This window comes from Palaemon carinicauda, chromosome 6 (genome assembly GCF_036898095.1).
Source record: "Palaemon carinicauda isolate YSFRI2023 chromosome 6, ASM3689809v2, whole genome shotgun sequence".
Classification (NCBI taxonomy): domain Eukaryota; kingdom Metazoa; phylum Arthropoda; class Malacostraca; order Decapoda; family Palaemonidae; genus Palaemon; species Palaemon carinicauda.
The window spans coordinates 102,216,689-102,234,461 of record NC_090730.1 but is presented as its reverse complement, the minus strand read 5'-3'; the positions used below and the strand labels follow the sequence as shown (position 1 = coordinate 102,234,461).

General features: G+C 39.4%; 1 protein-coding gene across 1 annotated transcript in view; it reads left to right on the top strand.

Moving 5' to 3' along the window:
* Positions 1-17,535, top strand: part of LOC137642152 (glycoprotein-N-acetylgalactosamine 3-beta-galactosyltransferase 1-like) — a 77,527-nt gene extending 59,992 nt beyond the window's left edge. Inside the window, exons 9-10 of the mRNA XM_068374692.1 lie at positions 5,133-5,297; positions 17,357-17,535. Coding sequence (XP_068230793.1) covers positions 5,133-5,297; positions 17,357-17,437 — 246 coding nt within the window. The 3' untranslated portion in view covers positions 17,438-17,535. The remainder of the gene's footprint in view (positions 1-5,132; positions 5,298-17,356) is intronic.
* The last annotated feature ends 238 nt before the right edge of the window (positions 17,536-17,773 follow it).

The following is a 17,773-nucleotide window of genomic DNA, read 5'->3' as shown; positions in this document are numbered from 1 at the left end:
CCTCTCCAGACTGGCTGTCTCAGTTGCATTAATCTTGTAGTCTGTCTTCTCAATGGCTCTGATTATCTTCTTTTCAGGAATACTGCATTCCACCAGTAATGGAGCAAAGGTCATCCTTAATTATTGCTAGTTGAATTCATGAATAAGTGACTAGTCTTGGTTTTAATACAAAGTTTACAAGTCAGGTAAAATTTAAAATTCAGGTAAAAAGAATACAGTAAGCCGCTACTCGTTTCGGGAGTCTCGTCTCCCTTCCTCAGGCTGGGGTAGAATGATGGAAGCGATGCTACCTACGTCCTTAATTATGGTAATTCTTGTTTAAACGGAGTGGCTGCAAATTTACATGGGCCACCTCAGGCGTCATGGGCTGAACGAGTAGTGACGTCAGCGGGGTGGTGACTTCTCATAGGTGATGAGTCACCATCTTACTATGTAACAGCTCAGCTCTTATTGGTGGAAGTGCTCGTCAAGAAAGTATTCATAATAGGCAGGCTGTCCAGACTCTGGTAAGAGCTGTCTTGATTGGAGGTGTCTTGGTCGGTAAGGTTGCCTTGATTGGAGATGTCATGATTGGTAGGGTTCCTTCTAGGTATGTTGTTCCTACAGCAGGAAAGGAGAAGGAACATATCCTGGGTACTGTTAAGCGATGGTTTCTCTCGCTGTATGAAGAGAGCTTCGCGTATTCTAAGTCTCCTGGTGTCTGAAGCATGGCCAATGATCTTTGTGTTCTTGGTGATATCCTCACATTTAATGTTGTTGTGCATGTGGAAGGTGTGAACTCTTATGGCACCTTGCTGAACGTGATAGGACAGTCTCTTCGACAGACATATGGTGGTCATTCCTATGTAACTTTCAGAGCATCCCGGAACAGGACATAAGTAGGTATTGGCCGCATTGGACTGTCTAAGGAAGTCCTGTGTCGGCGGGCTGGATCATTTCTCATGATGAGGGACCTCATCTTGGTGGATTGATAGTAACTAGTGTTCTTATTTACTGGGGAGACGTGGCTCTTAATGATATCCCTCATGGTTTTTTCATCCTTTTGGTAGTCATTGTGCATAAACCATTTATAGTAGAGGCTGATGGTGGTGGTGGTGTTCTTCTTCGGTTGTTCACTCTTGTACCAGGTGTCCATGGCTTGCTTGATCTCTCGGCTTAATTGCTTGTTAGAGCAGTCATTGTTCACCAGGAACTGGGTGATGCGGTTAAGTTCTTGAAGTGTGACAGCCCAAGAGGAGCAACGAGAGAGGGCTCTGCAGATGTAGGTTTTGATGGTAGAGGACTTGTACCTGGCAGGGCATTCACTGTCTCCATTAAAGCATAAGCCGAGATTGGTGGGCTTAGTATAATCCGGTTGGGTTAGGAGAAATGAGGACATCCAGGAAGGATAGCAGTCCATTGTTGCTATGCTCCAGAGTAACTCAGGAAACTGCACTCCTCAAACATCCTGCAAAGAGTTACGATGTCCTGGATTGAAGGGGCCATGACGAAATTATTGTCTATGTATCTCGCGTAATCATCTGGTCGATGTATCAGCTTAATCCAGAATTACCATATTTAAGAATGTAGCCACCATCGTTTCCTCCATTCTACTCCAGCCTGAGGATGCGAGACAACACTCCCGAAATGTGTAGCTGCTTACTGTATTTTTTACCAGAATTTTAAATTTTACCATACTTGTAAACTTTACATTAAAACCTTGATTTGTCGCTTATTCCTGAATTTGACTAACCACCATGAAGGATAACTTATGCCCAATTACTGGCGGAATACAGTGATTCTAAATTAAAGACAATCAGAGCCATTGAGATGACAGAGGACAAGATCAATGCAACTAAAGCAGCCGTTGTTTTTACAAAACTTGCCCTAAAGGGTTTACTGCATGTAATTTTCTTGTAAATTATCCTATGACCTATTTATAATGGCCAATGGGCATCTAAATGGCTAAATTTAAGCTTTTTCTTTAACTCAAAACTATAATCTAGGTTTTTGGTCGTCAGGCTCTGGCATTACAATTGTACATTATACTGTTGTTGTGTTCTTTACTTTATAATGTTTTCGAATTCACTGTCTGATGTAAGGCGGACAGCGTACCTTTGGTCTATATTCCAATCATAAAATTATGCACAATTGCACTATAAAGTATTGCATCAGCCCCTTTGATATTTCATGCATAACGCAGAAGGCTTATTCTTATAGCTATATCCAGCAAGCCCGGTGGTGAAAGCACACAGACGCTAACCATTAAATGCACAGATGATGCACCATGATGTTATTTTTTTATATTCTAAAGATCTATCGTTATTATTCTTTTGTTTTTAGAATCTGTATAATAGTATAATTAAATAAATTTCTGAAGGTAAGATGGTAACCTTTGGATATAGTAGTCTGTCTGCCTCCCAATACTTTCATAAAATATAGTTTTCTGAAATTTCTCGTTTATTTTATATTCCTATTTCGAAAAAAAAAAAGAAACATAACAAAGAACTTAATATTGTCATTAATCGTATGCAGTTGTCACTACATTTAAATTCAATATTAGCTGCTTAGTACACTCCCATAAAAGGGTCATAAACAGCACATTGAGTATCCCAATACAATATGTAAAATTTCCCTCTATCTTGCGTAGACTGGCAATTTCTGAATGATAATTCCCTTACTTTCTAGTAACTCTTTCATAGCTCTCCCTAGCTCTTTCTCCGGTCCTCCTTCTCACTAAAGGCCTGTCCACACAAGCGGGCCTGATCGTCGTGTTCCGGGGTTGACAGGCAAATTCTGGCGGGCATACCCGTGAATGTTGTCCACATGGGCGAGTCGATGGAGAGGTGGGCGTGCCCAACGAAACCACTATTGGGTTCAGTGTAGTAGATAAACATGGTGCCTACTGCAAAGAAGAAGATATTGTGTAGTATGCTAATGGTTTTGTGTGTGATGAAAAAAGAAGGGAATTTGGTGTAAAAAAAAATGGCTATGCAAAAGAAATATATATGGCCCCCATATAACGATACTACAGGAACTACAAGTAGCAACTTAGATAAAAATTACTGCAAATTTTTTGTGTTGGGGAATTCAAATATCATAAGCGTTCGCAATGTGATTACTTGAAGCATTACTTGCTTATATTTATGCAAACCACATATATATATATATATATATATATATATATATATATATATATATATATATATATATATATATATATATATATATATGTCTGTGCGTATGCATTTCCTAATGTATGGCTCCAGATTTTCTAATGAAGTATAAAACGTGCTTACACTTATTCTCAAATAATCAATGAAATCTTCTTCATGGTCATCATGTAGTTCCTGTAGTATTGTTATGTAGCTGCTATATACATTTCTTTAACTGAACCATTCTATGCACCAAACTCTTTTCTTTTTCTTTTTTCTTTTCATCACTAACAAAGCAATTATCATGCTACACAATAGGCCCCATGTTTATCGTACCTCACTGAACACACTACTGGCATCATCGGGGCCTGGCGCGTCCACTTCTCCATCGACTCGCCAGTGTGGACAACATTCACGGGTTTTGTCCGTCGACCCAGGAACACGCCAATCAGGCCCACTCGTGTGGACAGTCCTTAATGCTTCAAGTAATCCCAATGCGAACGCTTATGGAATTTTAATTCCCCAACACAAATGTTTTACAGTAATTTTTATTTAAGTAGCTACAGTTTTTCAATACAACTTTAAAGAAAACTGCAATCAAAATGCTCATAATGCTACTTCCGCCAGAGAGAGAGAGAGAGAGAGAGAGAGAGAGAGAGAGAAAGTTGGAAACCAAAAAACTATTAAGCCATCTACGAATTTCACCTGCAAAGTAACTCTTAATAGTCTTTTATCTAACAAACTGGCCTGGTAATTATGTTTAATACAACTAACTATACTAGAAATACAAATTATATAAGAAATCCTTCTAAAGAATAGACGGAAACTAACTCAAAGCTATTAAGCCATATATGAATTTCACCAGCAAAATAGCTGTAGTAGTCTTGCATTTAATAAACAATCCTAGCTATCATATACAATACAGCTAACTATACAAGAAATCTATCCAAATAATAAAAGGAAACCAACTAAAAGCTATTAAGCCAAATATGAATTCCAAAACTCACAGGAAGACTACATTTACACGAAATATAATTTTGGGTATAAATAAAAAAAAAAAAAAAAAAGTTACATTGTTCCAAAAGGCCAGGGTCGAAGCTGAAGCCATCGGGTAGCACCATAGTGATTTTGCTACAAGACCCATCGGCCAATTTGACGGTTTTCCCGTCAAGTGTGCCCGTTGGAGGGGAGCTCCGCTGATCAGGCCGCTCGTGTGGACAGGCCTAAACATTTCGGAATCATATACTCTTTTCACCAATCAATCTTTCTCTACTCTTTCTACATGAATGAATCATTGCCAATTTCTCTAAAGTAGCCACGTCTGCTTAGCTCAATTTTTTTTTCACGGAACATTTACAAAACGAACTGTTCCCCTCAGCAAATTCAACCCTATTTTCTTAAATCTTAAAGTGCTCAATCATTCTTCTAATGCTTGTTATGCATCACTCACCTTTCGACTAGCCTGATGATATTGTTATGTTCTCTAATGATCTGCTGTTTAGTTCGTTCAGCAGTTTCCTAAGGGTAGCAGGTAATTTTCATACCAAGTAATTTTTCTATCTCTCATCAGTGGGGAAATACTGGTCAGATTTTCATTTATATTCTTGATCAAAATTAATGATTTTTTTTTTTTGGTTTCCTCATATAGAAGAAGCTATCCGTATAGATGCTATAAATTACAGATTTGGTGTTCTCAGAAATTTGCTCAGTTTCAAGAATTATTTTATAGACAAATATGTTTAATTTCATTGTTCTCATAAGAAGAGACTAAATATATGTGCGTAGTCTTTTAAACAAAATGATATGTCAACTATTTCAACGGTCGTTTTGCATAATTTGTATTTTCAGTTTCAGATATAACTTGTTTTAGAGTTCATTGAATTTGTTTTTTAATTCCTTCAAATCAATTCTCTCTGCCCTTTCCATTTCGCAAAGTAGGAGCCATTACAACTACACTTAAGCAATGCAACTGAATCACCAGGTTTTCTTCCTGATCAGGGTCTCAATTGCTGCTCTGACACACCAGTGTCCTTCCATTACGTAGACAAAAAGGAAATGTACCTAATGGAATACCTCTTGTACCACGCACGTCCTTATGGCATAAATCACCGTGACCCGTTTCCAGCGCCTCTTCCGCCAGATGAAAAAAGTATTCCAAAACCGGTAAGTTCTTTCTTTTCTCTAGTATAGATTTTTGAAGTTGTACTCATAAGTACGTGGGTATATTTGTGTGCGTATATTTTTTTAATCTTTTATTGTGAGGTGGAAAGCCATTGTAATGGGATCTAAGAGAAGAAATTAATAGTTTTGTCTCGAAAGATATCAGCGGGATATAAAAATAGAAATAAGATCATTTTCATAAAGGCACAATAATGATTATAATAATTTCCATAGACAATGAAGTAAACGAAAAAAAGGTATGGCTGCAAAGATATATTGTTTACATAGCAGTGTGTGGTAATAGAGAAATTACAGGGTTACAAATATGGAAAAGTGCATGCCACGTCTAATAAAAGCCCAGAATAAGTGAAAACAAGGACTATGTATGGACCAAACTACGTTAAGATTATTTACCGATATAGGAAGAATTATTGAGCGCTCAAAATTGATAGGTATAGGGAGGTGAAGAAGACCTACAAAATGTTGGATAGATGGTGTGAAAAAAAGGGTAATGGAAAAGATGTAAAGCGACACAGTGCGTGCAATGCAAGATCGAATGTATATTGCAGTGTGCATACTGTAAGGTGATTTGACATGATGCTGTATAAGTATAAGTATCTATCAGCAACTCTGCCGGAAATTTATGAATTAGGCAATAATCTTTACCAAACATTTTCTTAGAAGCCATCACTTTTTACAAGAAACTACTTTTTAAAGGTTTATTAATATGTAATCCACGTTCAAGTAATTAGTAAACTTACCTCAAATCAAGGAAAATGCGATGAAGATAACGACTTGGGCCCGTTTAATGTATAAATGGTGAAGAAATAACAAGTAAATCATTCATAAGCATATATATATATATATATATATATATATATATAGCTATATATATAGATATAGATATATATACATATGTATATATATAGATATATATATATATATATATATATATATATATATATATATATATATATATATATATATATATATAGATAGATAGATAGATAGATAGATAGATAGATATAGATATATATATATATATATATATATATATATATATATATATATATATATATATATATATATATATATATATATACTATATATATATATATATATATATATATATATATATTCTTACGAAGCTGGTCTAGTGTAGAGTAAATGTCGTAGTTTTTTAATGATTTTATTTATATTTCATTTGTGCATTGAAGAGAGGATACCCAGCCCATAAAATGAGCTCCTCTCATGTAGATATATGTATTTTATGTAAATTAAGTAAGACCTTCAACATTTATTTCAATGTGTTCTTTATTTGAGTTAGCATATGTAAATTTACGATATTTTTAAGAGCTAACATTTATTTCACGTATGTTTGTTACGAGTCTTACGAAACCTATTTGAGAGTGTTGTGGGATTCGTGCGAGATATGAACAAGGGCTTAGGTAATGTTTTTTTAAATTTTATGATGTATTGCATCATGTTTGAGAGAGAATGTTCAGTGACATGTGCTTTGGAAAATTCTCTACCATGTGCTTTAGAAACGTCACGAAAGCCTGGTGATAGGATGTTATCTTTTTATTACGGGGACAAAGGGTGGGCTAAGCTAACTGACTATGAGAGCCATCTGGCGTGGCGTGAGTAATGTTTGGGAGAGTAATATTTGGCAACTTTGATGCTTGGCCCACCCCCCACGCTACTAGACCTCAATCCTGGAACCCTCTGAAATTAGGAAAATTTCTTATAAAAGGAGACACCAAGGTTAGGTCACATAGAGATCGAGATAGAGATTGTAGCCTTAAGACAGACAACTTCCCTCTCTCACGCTCGCAAACCAATTATTATCATTATTATCATTACTATCTAACCTACAAATCTAGTTGGAAAAGCAAGATGCTATAAGCCCAAGGGCTCCAACAGGGAAAACTAGCCCAGTGAGGAAAGGAAACAAGGAAAAATTAAATATTTTAAGAACAACACCACCAAAGTAAATATTTCTTGTATAAACTATAAAAACTTTAACAAAACAAGTGGAAGAGAAATATGACAGAATAGTGTGCCCGAGTGTACCCTCAAGCAAGAGAACTCTAACCCAAGTTAGTGGAAGACCATGGTACAGAGGCTATGGCACTACCCAAGACTAGAGAGCAATGGTTTGATTTTGGAGTGTCCTTCTCCTAGAAGAGCTGCTTACCATAGCTAAAGAGTCGCTTCTCCCCTTACCAAGAGGAAAGTAGCCACTGAACAATTACAGTGCATAGTTAACCCCTTGGATGGAGAGGAATTGTTTGGTAATGTCAGTGTTGCCAGGTGTATGAGGACAGAGAAGAATTTATAAGGAATAGGCCAGACTATTCGGTGTATGTGTAGGGAAATGAAAAATGAACCGTAACCAGAGAGATGGGTGCAATGCACTACTGTCTGGCCAGTTAAAAGACCCCATAACTCTCTTGTGGTAGTATCTCAACGGGTGGCTGGTGCCCTACCCAACCAACTACCCTTAAATTGATGTATTGTTGGAAGTGTTCTGTACGTTTTGGTGTGTCCTCTCCTAAGTGACTCTGTGACCCAAGGCAAATCGTGTGTCGAAAAGATACGGGGATTTTGAATTCATTATAATAGGGTGAGTGTTGGCATTGTATAAGGTTTTTTGGTTATTGGCCCTGTAGGGAGGATAGATTTTGTAACGTGATCTGGTTATCTATTATTCATTAAGTGTCAAACTTGAACATTGTATTATTCAGATTAACTTGAAGCTTTTGTTTTTTTTCATTGCATCATTTCTTTTCTTGGACTAAGGATTATACGGATATAATAGGTCAAGTCAAGTTCTTATATAATTTTCAGATCGTAACATTTTTGTCTCAATCTAAGATTGGTTCAGACTTGATTTTTTTAAGTGAATTATTTTGTTATTGTGTAAATTCTTTCAAAGTGTTGTAATTTATATAGAATGTATTTATTTTTGTACAGAGTGTATTATTCCAGTCATCATCAAATTATTCCCTTCATATCTCCTATTCATGACCTTACTTAAGTGTTCCATCCAACGTTGCCTTTTTTCATCTTCTGCTGTTATAACAGATCCATCTCTCTTTTTGATGGGATACGTTTCTTCTTCTTTACTCCCATAGAGATTTTATTAATAATTCCATGAGCAATTCTTACACCATAGCCTCTCCTGAATTCATAGCTTTGTCAGCCTCATCTGATTTCCTGTCTAAATATTCTATCTCTCCTGTCTTTCTTGGTTTTTCTCTTGACCCCACTATCAGTACTGGAATGCTTAGCATGGTCTACCTTATAATTTCCATTACTTCCTTGAAAACTTACAAAAAATAATTTCTGTGTTTGTCTTCTTTTTATAGTATCCCAAGTATCATTTGATTCCATGATTTTCTCCTTGCAACTGCATTTCCCAAAACTTCACTAGCAAATGACTGATATATGTTCGTAATGTCACACCATTCCTCATTAATTGTCTGTTTTTCGTCTCTTAAAGAGAGAGATGAAGAGAGAGGGGATATATATATATATATATATATATATATATATATATATATATATATATATATATATATATATATATATTTATATATATATATTTGGGCTCAGGCCATTTCGTCCTGATGGAAGTTCCTATTAGGTAGCTTTCTAGAGTATATTTGACTACAGTGATATTCCCAGAGAATTTTACCTTAAGGTATCCAGAATTCTAACTCCTGGAGCGAATATCCCTAAATAATCTCACAGGGATATCGCATAATATCAGAGGACGTATTCTTGACACGTCACATAGCTATCTTCGCCCCGAACAGTATTAACGCTTCGAGGGGGTATGGTGACAAGAATCTGAAACGAGAATGAAAAGAGAGCCGCTCATAAGGCATCTCTCCTATTCCGTTTCCAGTGTGTATCTGATGAAGGCGGTAGCGCCCTCTATATTACTTTTTGTGTAGCTCTACTACTCGGTGTTTTCCCTTGTGTTCTCTCGTTATTTTGGATTTAATTCAACATTTTGATGACTTCTCCGGCCTCTTCTGCCTCTAGGAAGTTGATTATTATCTTTACTATGTATGAATATAAGCTCTTTTCGTTTTGAATTAAATCAAAAGTGATTTTAATGTAAACAAGAGCTGTTGCCTACCGGAGGCATCCTGGATGCTATCGCTCGCTCTTATGGGTCATTTAGTTAGCTGGAGCGACGTTCCCAGTTTGTTACGCTTTAATAATTTAGCTATTTAGCTTCGCTAGGAATGTTTATATTACACTGTCAGTTTTAGCTCGGTGATTTCGACACGGGTCAAGGTACCGATCTTGCCCTTCGTGAGGCTTCGTAGCCTAGACGTCTGGCACTAGTAATTTCATGCATGATATAAGTTTTTCCGAATGTTATATTATTGAAGCTATAGGCAAATATTTTATTTATGTAAGATATTGTTGAATGTTTTTTCCAAGATTGTATACGAGAGAGTTTCGGTGATTTAGGTAATCGATTCTCATCTTACCTAGTCTAGTATTCTAGGTACAGTAGTATACTATCGCACTTCCCTGATTGTTCTTTTCTCCTCCAGAGGCTAAGTTCAATCCCTCTCTCCCTCCGTAAGCCTTCGGCTTAATCCTAGTGGTTCTATCTGTATAATAATTCAGATATAACTATTCTAGGATATGTCTGTCCTGACCTGATAACCAGAGTGACTGGTTTTTTGGGTTAGGGCAGAACATCAGAGTTTCTAGTCTGTGGTCTGCTTCTTCCTAGCATAGAGAAAGTCTCCTTTGCTAGGTTAGGGGCGGACACAGGAAGCTTTGCTTCCCTAGTCCATGTTGGAAGGATGATTCCTTCCTCTAGTGGCCTAGCAGACTGTCCTGTGTTGTTTTTCTCGAGCTGGAGAATGAGTTTTCTCTGTTGCCCGGCGAAATAACTTCACCTAACTTTGTCCTGGTTGGGAGGAGGTTAGCAAGTATTGCCAGTCTTCCTCCCTAATAGAAAACTCTTGGTTAGGATGAGCTTCCCTAACGGCTGAGTGTGTCTCCTGCTAGAACGAAGTCTATAGGACCTCTCTTTCTTTTATTTTTCTTCCTACTTACATACCTAGTATAGGTTAGGATGGAGGACAGGTTCAGCTCTCTGCCGGCTGGCACTATGTGTCGGCTGGCAGAGACCCTTTTTTCTTTGCAGAGTGAACCCCAGACCTCCCTTGGTCTCCCTTCCATGTCTGCCGGTAGAGCCCGGCAGGCTATGGATTCTTTGGAAGCCTGAATGCTACATTCTCCCCTTCCATAAGTTCACTCTTTCTGGATGGAAGGTCGTACGGCAATGCCGCCTTATAACCTTACTTCCGTACTGTTTCTCTGACTATTGTGTTGCACCCCTAACCCGGCAGCCGGCTTAACAGCCGACAGCCGGGCAGGTGGAGGTTCTCTGATTTTTGGCTACTGTCGGCGGGCATGGGTTTTATTACCTTTGCCAGCCGGCAGTGGAAACACAGCCCGAATCTGCTGGCCACTACGATTAGCAGCTGGCAGCCGGGTATTAGTGTTTTCAGCCGTCGGCTGGCAATGATTGCCGGCCGGCACACAGTCGCAAATCAGGGGGCTGCCGCATATTAGTTAAAGATAGTATATCTTTGAACTATACAGGGGTAGTTGCCAGCCTGCACGTGCAGGCGCACGCCGGCACAACAGCATGCGATGTACAGTAGTTGCTGTATTCGTGGTGTAGTACATACTGCATTAGCAGAAACTGCTGTACAGTGCTTGTGATAACACTAATAGTTCTTCATCATACTTAATGTTATCTTGTACAGACTTTTGTTGAGACTGTACAATACATAGAAAGTAAGTTCTTTCTGTATTCTTTCTATCCCGTATATTAAAACTTTATCTCAAGTTGTAAACTACACCTTAAATTTCCGTTTAGAAAATTATATAAGGTATTCTAGAATAGAATTAACCTTAGTTTTAATATCTCGGGAGGTTTCAGCAATTGACTGGACAGGAAATACAAGTATGTGTCTTTCCTTCTTTCTTTTATAGCTTTTCTATATAAGCTAAATGTCTCAATATAAGTGAAAGCCTTCACTTGATATTCATGGATTTTTCTTCTCTTTACAGGAGGACCATCCGAAGTGTGGGAGTGTGTTCTATAATGTCCGCAGTAAGAACTCCTGTGGACATCAATATTGCAGGAGGCATGCAGCATGCGCAGCCTCCAGAGGTGATCTCCGCTATTGGGACCCTCAAGTTTGTACAGTTTGTTCTAACCTGATTACCGAGGCTTTTGACGACCCTAAGTCAACGGAGTCAAGGGATGCTGCCAGGGAAACGTTACGATCCTGGGTGAGGGGTTTTCAGAAAAACACCTCAGGTCCCTACCTTCCAAATGAGAAGATGAGGGCCTACCTTTTCCCTAAAGCATCGGCTGATGCAATCATCCCCAGCCTCAGGTGGAGATACCAATTGCCCAGAATCCGGTAGATTCTGAAGTCTCAGCCGCCCTTCAAGACATCCAATTGGACGATAGGATGTCGGAGGTGTCGGATTCTACTGAGAAGGACCTTCTAGGAGAAGGTCAGGAGGAGGAGCTGTTCCAGGCTCCTCAAGTAGAAGAGGAAGAAATCGACGAAGTGTCGGTTACATTGGTTCCGGACCCAGAACCTATTCCGTCTACATCGTCTGCTATCCCAGATGAACTGGGAAGGACTCTTTCTTCCATTGTTGAGATGATCCAACAAATTCAAAGGAAGAATGATGAGAAGGAAGCTGCAATGAAACTGGAGATACGTAGACTTGCAGCATCACGTGGGCCCCAGAAGAGGCTCAGCGTGAAGGATCTTCCTTTGTGCTTGGATACTAATCCTTGGAGGTATGCCGAACACATGCCGATGACAACCGGGAAGATCGTGATCTCAGAAAAGTTGGGAGCAATTCCCCTAGAAGAAGTGGAATTTTGGCCCAATAAAGATTCTTATCCGGACTGCTATGTCCGTCTTAGGAAGGAGCCAGCCTCAAAGGAGGGGACGGAGCCGAAGGAGGTCATAGTTTTTTACCATAGTAAAGCTCAGACGTTACTAGCGGAGTCGATGAAAGAGAGGGGATTCACTAACTCAAAGGTGCCCGCCTTGAGTAAGAAGCTTCCCTCCTTTGTGGCCTCTCCTACCAGAGCCTTTCCCTTCTTGGAAAAGGGATATAAGGCAGCCTTAAAGGCGGTGGAGGCAGGGAAACCATGCCCCTCCTTGGAGGAGTGCAAGCCGTTATCTCTGACCTTGCCCTTGGACCAAGAAGACTGGAAGGACGTACACCTTACCTTCTCAGTCGGGAAGTTGGAAGCTGATATTGCTGAACGCCAGTTCGGTGAGGCACTTCCAAAACTGTCGGAGGTTCTCTTGCGTAGAGAGCAAGAGACAAAGGAAAGACTTGCGGCATCGATGTCGTTGCAAACGACACTAGAAACGATGGCAAGTGACCCCAAGATCCAGGACATGTTCATGGTTGTGGCCAAAACCCATCTGGCCACAGTTACGAAGGATCTCTATAGCTTTTTTATAGCTAGGAGAGCCTGTAGAGAGTTCGTGTTCGCCTCGGCTGCGGTGAGGCACGACCCGAGGAAACTGATCTCCTCTCGTATTTGGGGTAAAGACCTCTTTCCCAATGAAGTGGTTAAAGAGGTAGTAGACAAGGCCGCCACAGAGAATAGGAACCTTCTCAAAAAGTGGGGCTTAGATCTCAAGAGAAAGTCTTCTCCAGATGAGGGTCTCCAACCCAAGAGGAAGACAAAAAGGCCTAGGCCATCCTCTTGGCCGGCTAAACCCTACCGACAGCAACAACAACAACGTCCTGTGACCGCATTGCCCCAGATAGTGGCACAACCTCCAACCACGTACCAGCTGGTACCTCAACAAGTGGCGACACAGTCGCCAGTTCTTAACCCAGCCTTCGAAAGGCAGACTTCTTCCTTTCATTCGAGAGTTAGAGGAACAGCCAGAGGTTCTTCTAGACGCCCTTCAAGAGGAAGGGGATACAGGGGAGGACGCGGTCAAGGAGGCAAGACCTCAGATCCACAACAGCAGAAGTAAGATACTTCCAGTAGGAGGGAGACTACAGCTAATGAGGGATTGCTGGACCTTCGATCCCTGGGCCCACAGCCTAATTAAAAATGGACTAGGTTGGAGCTGGAGCAGTCCTCCACCTCAATTTCCTCAATTCTTCCAACACTCATCCCGCGTTCTGGAAGAATATGTCCGAGAACTCTTAGACAAAAGAGTAATCCGGAAGGTTAATACCATAAAATTCCAAGGAAGGCTGTTTTGTGTTCCAAAGAAGGACTCAGAAAAACTCAGAGTATTCTAGACTTGTTGCCACTCAACAAGTTCATAGTGAACTACGAGTTCAGAATGCTCACGCTTCAGCACATAAGGACCCTACTGCCCGGAAGGGCATATACTGTCTCTATAGACTTGCCTGACGCTTATTGGCACGTTCCAATTAATCGTCACCTCTCCTCCTACCTAGGCTTCAAGTTACATAGAAAACTTTACGCCTTCAGAGCCATGCCTTTCGGGCTAAACATAGCCCCAAGGATTTTCACGAAGCTCGCGAACGCAGCCGTCCATCAATTACGCCTAAAGGGGGTCCAAGTAGTAGCCTACTTGGACGACTGGCTGGTGTGGGCAGCATCCAGGACAGAATGCATGCAAGCTTCTAAGATAGTGATCCAGTTCCTGGAACATCTGGGATTCAAGATCAACATCAAAAAGTCTCGTCTTTCTCCAGCTCAAAATTTCAGTGGTTGGGAATCCACTGGAATTTGGAGTCACATCGGCTTTCCATTCCTAGTAAGAAGAGGAAAGAAATAGCAGGATCTGTTGAGAGACTATTGAAATCCAAACGGATATCAAGATGCAAACAGGAGAGAGTGCTGGGCTCTCTACAGTTTGCTTCAATAACAGATCCAGTGCTAAGAGCACAGCTTAAGGATGCAACAGGAGTCTGGAGAAAATACGCATCAAACGCGCGAAGAAATGGCACCTGTCAGCAGTTCACATTCAAGGGTTCTGCAATGTGACAGCGGACGCTCTATCTAGGTTTACACCTATAGAGTCAGAATGGTCCCTTGACGCAGAATCATTCTCCTTCATCTCGAGTCAAGTCCCAGAGCTGCAGATAGACCTCCTTGCAACGAAAGACAACCTCCTTTTGAAGGTCCTCGATAAGCTGAGATCCTTCAAAGGGAAAGCAGCAATAGTGGCCCACAAGTGACCAAATAGCGTGTGGTTCCCTCTGGCATTGGAATCACGACTAAAATTTGTACCGCTACCGGATCCATCCCTGTCTCAGCGAGTACAGAAGTCGACTGTCTTCGCTTCTTCACAGAAAACACGGAACCTACATCTCATGATTTTCTCTCCTTAACGATGAGAAAAAGATTCGGTGTTAAAAAGTCAGTTTAGACTTTTGGAGGAAACCAGAAGACATTATGAGGCTTCAGGAAAGAGATAGCTATCCTTTGTCAAGGCGAAGAAACCGAAAGAAATCCCGACAGATTCCTATTTATCATTCTTCATTCACCTTCATGAGCAAGGTTTAGCACCCAACACAATTCTGTTGTTCAAGCCTGCCTTGACAAGCCAGATACCTTATGCCTTACAGGTCGACCTTTCTTACGACGTTCTTAATGAACCAAAGACCCTTTGCATGATCATTAGATATGATTCCTCATTGTGTATAAATAATGAACAATGGGGAATGTGCTTAGAAGGTTTTGAATTTAAGTCATATTTCTGTTTGTACTCGCTTTGGGGGCCAGAGTTATGAAATAGTGGCTCTCTCTAGAGAGGAAGGCCACGTCCAGTTCATGGAGGGAGAACTGAATCTATTTCCAGACCCAACTTTTCTTTCCAGGAACAAGCTACCCACCAACAGGTGGGGTCCCTAGAGAATCTGCCCTCTGAAGGAAGATGCATCTCTATGTCCAGTGGAGTGCCTAAAGGTCTATCTTCATAGAACTTCAGACGTTATGGGAGGACAGCTGTTCAGAAGAGAAACCCTGGGTTCAAATTATCTATAACTATGGGCGAAATTCACCCGTGTTATTCGCAGAACAGATCCAGACAGTACACCTGTTAGTCATGATCCGAGGAAAGTTGCCTCTTCCATAAAATTTCCTTAATTATATAGACTTTGAACATCCTTGTGTGCACACCGGCTGGTAGACATCCAAGGTGTTCTTTATGTACTATGCGAAGCAAGTGGAGCAACTTATGAGATCTGTGGTAGCAGCAGATAGAATTCTTTAACCTTCTGTTTTAAGTCTGCGAGGAGCAGTGTAATTAATTTGGGACGATTAATTAAGAGGGTGCGTGTGTAGTCACTGTATGTTACTAAACACTGAGCGATAGGCCACGAAAGTGTCCTTACGAACTGTTCCATTGACGTCGGTAATCTATAGCATATACGGACACTTGTGCCAAGCGTTTTTTACGCTCGTGTATGTAAACAGTATACAGACTATATCATTATTATTAATAATTCAATTGAAGTGGCAAATCTGTTTCCTAGTAGATGAAACAATATTTTCTGTTGACTGTTTTCCTTTATGCTTTTACGCATATCATCCACATTTTATAAATTTTATAAATGTTGATCTGATATGTACGTTTATTAAATTTTGATAAACTAGTTCATAGTGAACGTCTTATTCGCCCACACTCATTTTATTAGAAATGTACTGAGCATTAAGATTAATATATGGATATTTTTATCATGGTATGTCTTTCGAGACTGTTCCCTGATTCAAGCAAAAGTCCACTCACCCTAACCCTTCCTTAGAAGGGTTTACGTGGTAAAGAGGCAAAATTTGTTTCTATGCAGATACAACCATTATCCAATAGTTTATAAGAGTAGTCACATTGGGGAAGATGTCACAAATTCATTCTGACATTGGCGACTCTTATACAGACTTTGCTTCATATTGTATAGGGTGAAACCACTATACAAGCTTGTCATTTTGTCATCCATAAATTTTTATGTACTCCTCGAGACTTTTTCCAGAGTCTAGTACGACTCTTCCCTGTAGGGGGCAGAAAGCACTAACATAGTTCATGCTTAGATGAAATGATGTATGACGGTAACATCATAGGTCTCTAGGTCTAGTCGGACCAGGAAAATACTTTCTTGAGAGTACGGCACTGATTGAGAATCCACAGATACAGTAATGCTCTGGTAAACTTCCATCAGGACGACATGGCCTGAGCCCAAAAAACGGATTTTTAGCGAAGCGAAAAATCTATTTTTGGGTGAGGTAGCCATGTCGTCCTGATGGACCCGCCCTTCCTTTTATTGTAAAAGGGCCTGTTGACCCCTCCCTATAGTACAGTATCTGTAACACCTCGTATATGCTACAAGGAATAAAGAGGGCGCTACCGCCTTCATCAGATACACACTGGAAACGGAATAGGAGAGATGCCTTATGAGCGGCTCTCTTTTCATTCTCGTTTCAGATTCTTGTCACTATACCCCCTCGAAGCGTTAATACTGTTCGGGGCGAAGATAGCTATGTGACGTGTCAAGAATACGTCCTCTGATATTATGCGATATCCCTGTGAGATTATTTAGGGATATTCGCTCCAGGAGTTAGAATTCTGGATACCTTAAGGTAAAATTCTCTGGGAATATCACTGTAGTCAAATATACTCTCGAAAGCTACCTAATAGGAACTTCCATCAGGACGACATGGCTACCTCACCCAAAAATATACAGATATATATATATATATATATATATATATATATATATATATATATATATATATATATATATATATATATATATATATATATATAGGTGTGTGTGTCTGTGTGTATTTGTCTGTGTATGATCGTATATGTATTAATGTGCGTATGCATATATTATTCACTCTATGTATTCATATATGCAAACGTGTTTGATTTTGAAAGAACTAATATAGAACAGGTTTGTTTGTTTGAACGTTTTTTTTAAGCGAAATATAGAAGAAAGATTGTTAAGGAAGTATTTTCATTCATGCTATATTTTTTTTTCAGATATTAGATAAGCACAAAACGTCAGTTTCACAAGGCATCACCGATAATAAGACAGACGCTGAAAAAACTGACAAGGAATGAAAAAGAGAAAGAACTGAAATTTGATCAACGAGGAGAAAGGTGACAAATCTTAAAGAATTTACGGAACAAGAAACTTGATCAACATTGAAATATGGTAAAGAGATTAACTTTTCACATTATATATATATATATATATATATATATATATATATATATATATATATATATATAATTAATATCTATTTCAGTTATTATTGAATTTATAGAAAACAAATAAATTGTTTTCAACAAAATAAAAAGAAAATACCTTTTAATTTGATCATTTTCTGTTTGATTTCTAATACATTGGCCGTTCATATTCAGTTTGAAAGTGTCTAGGGTCATTCTATTCACTTG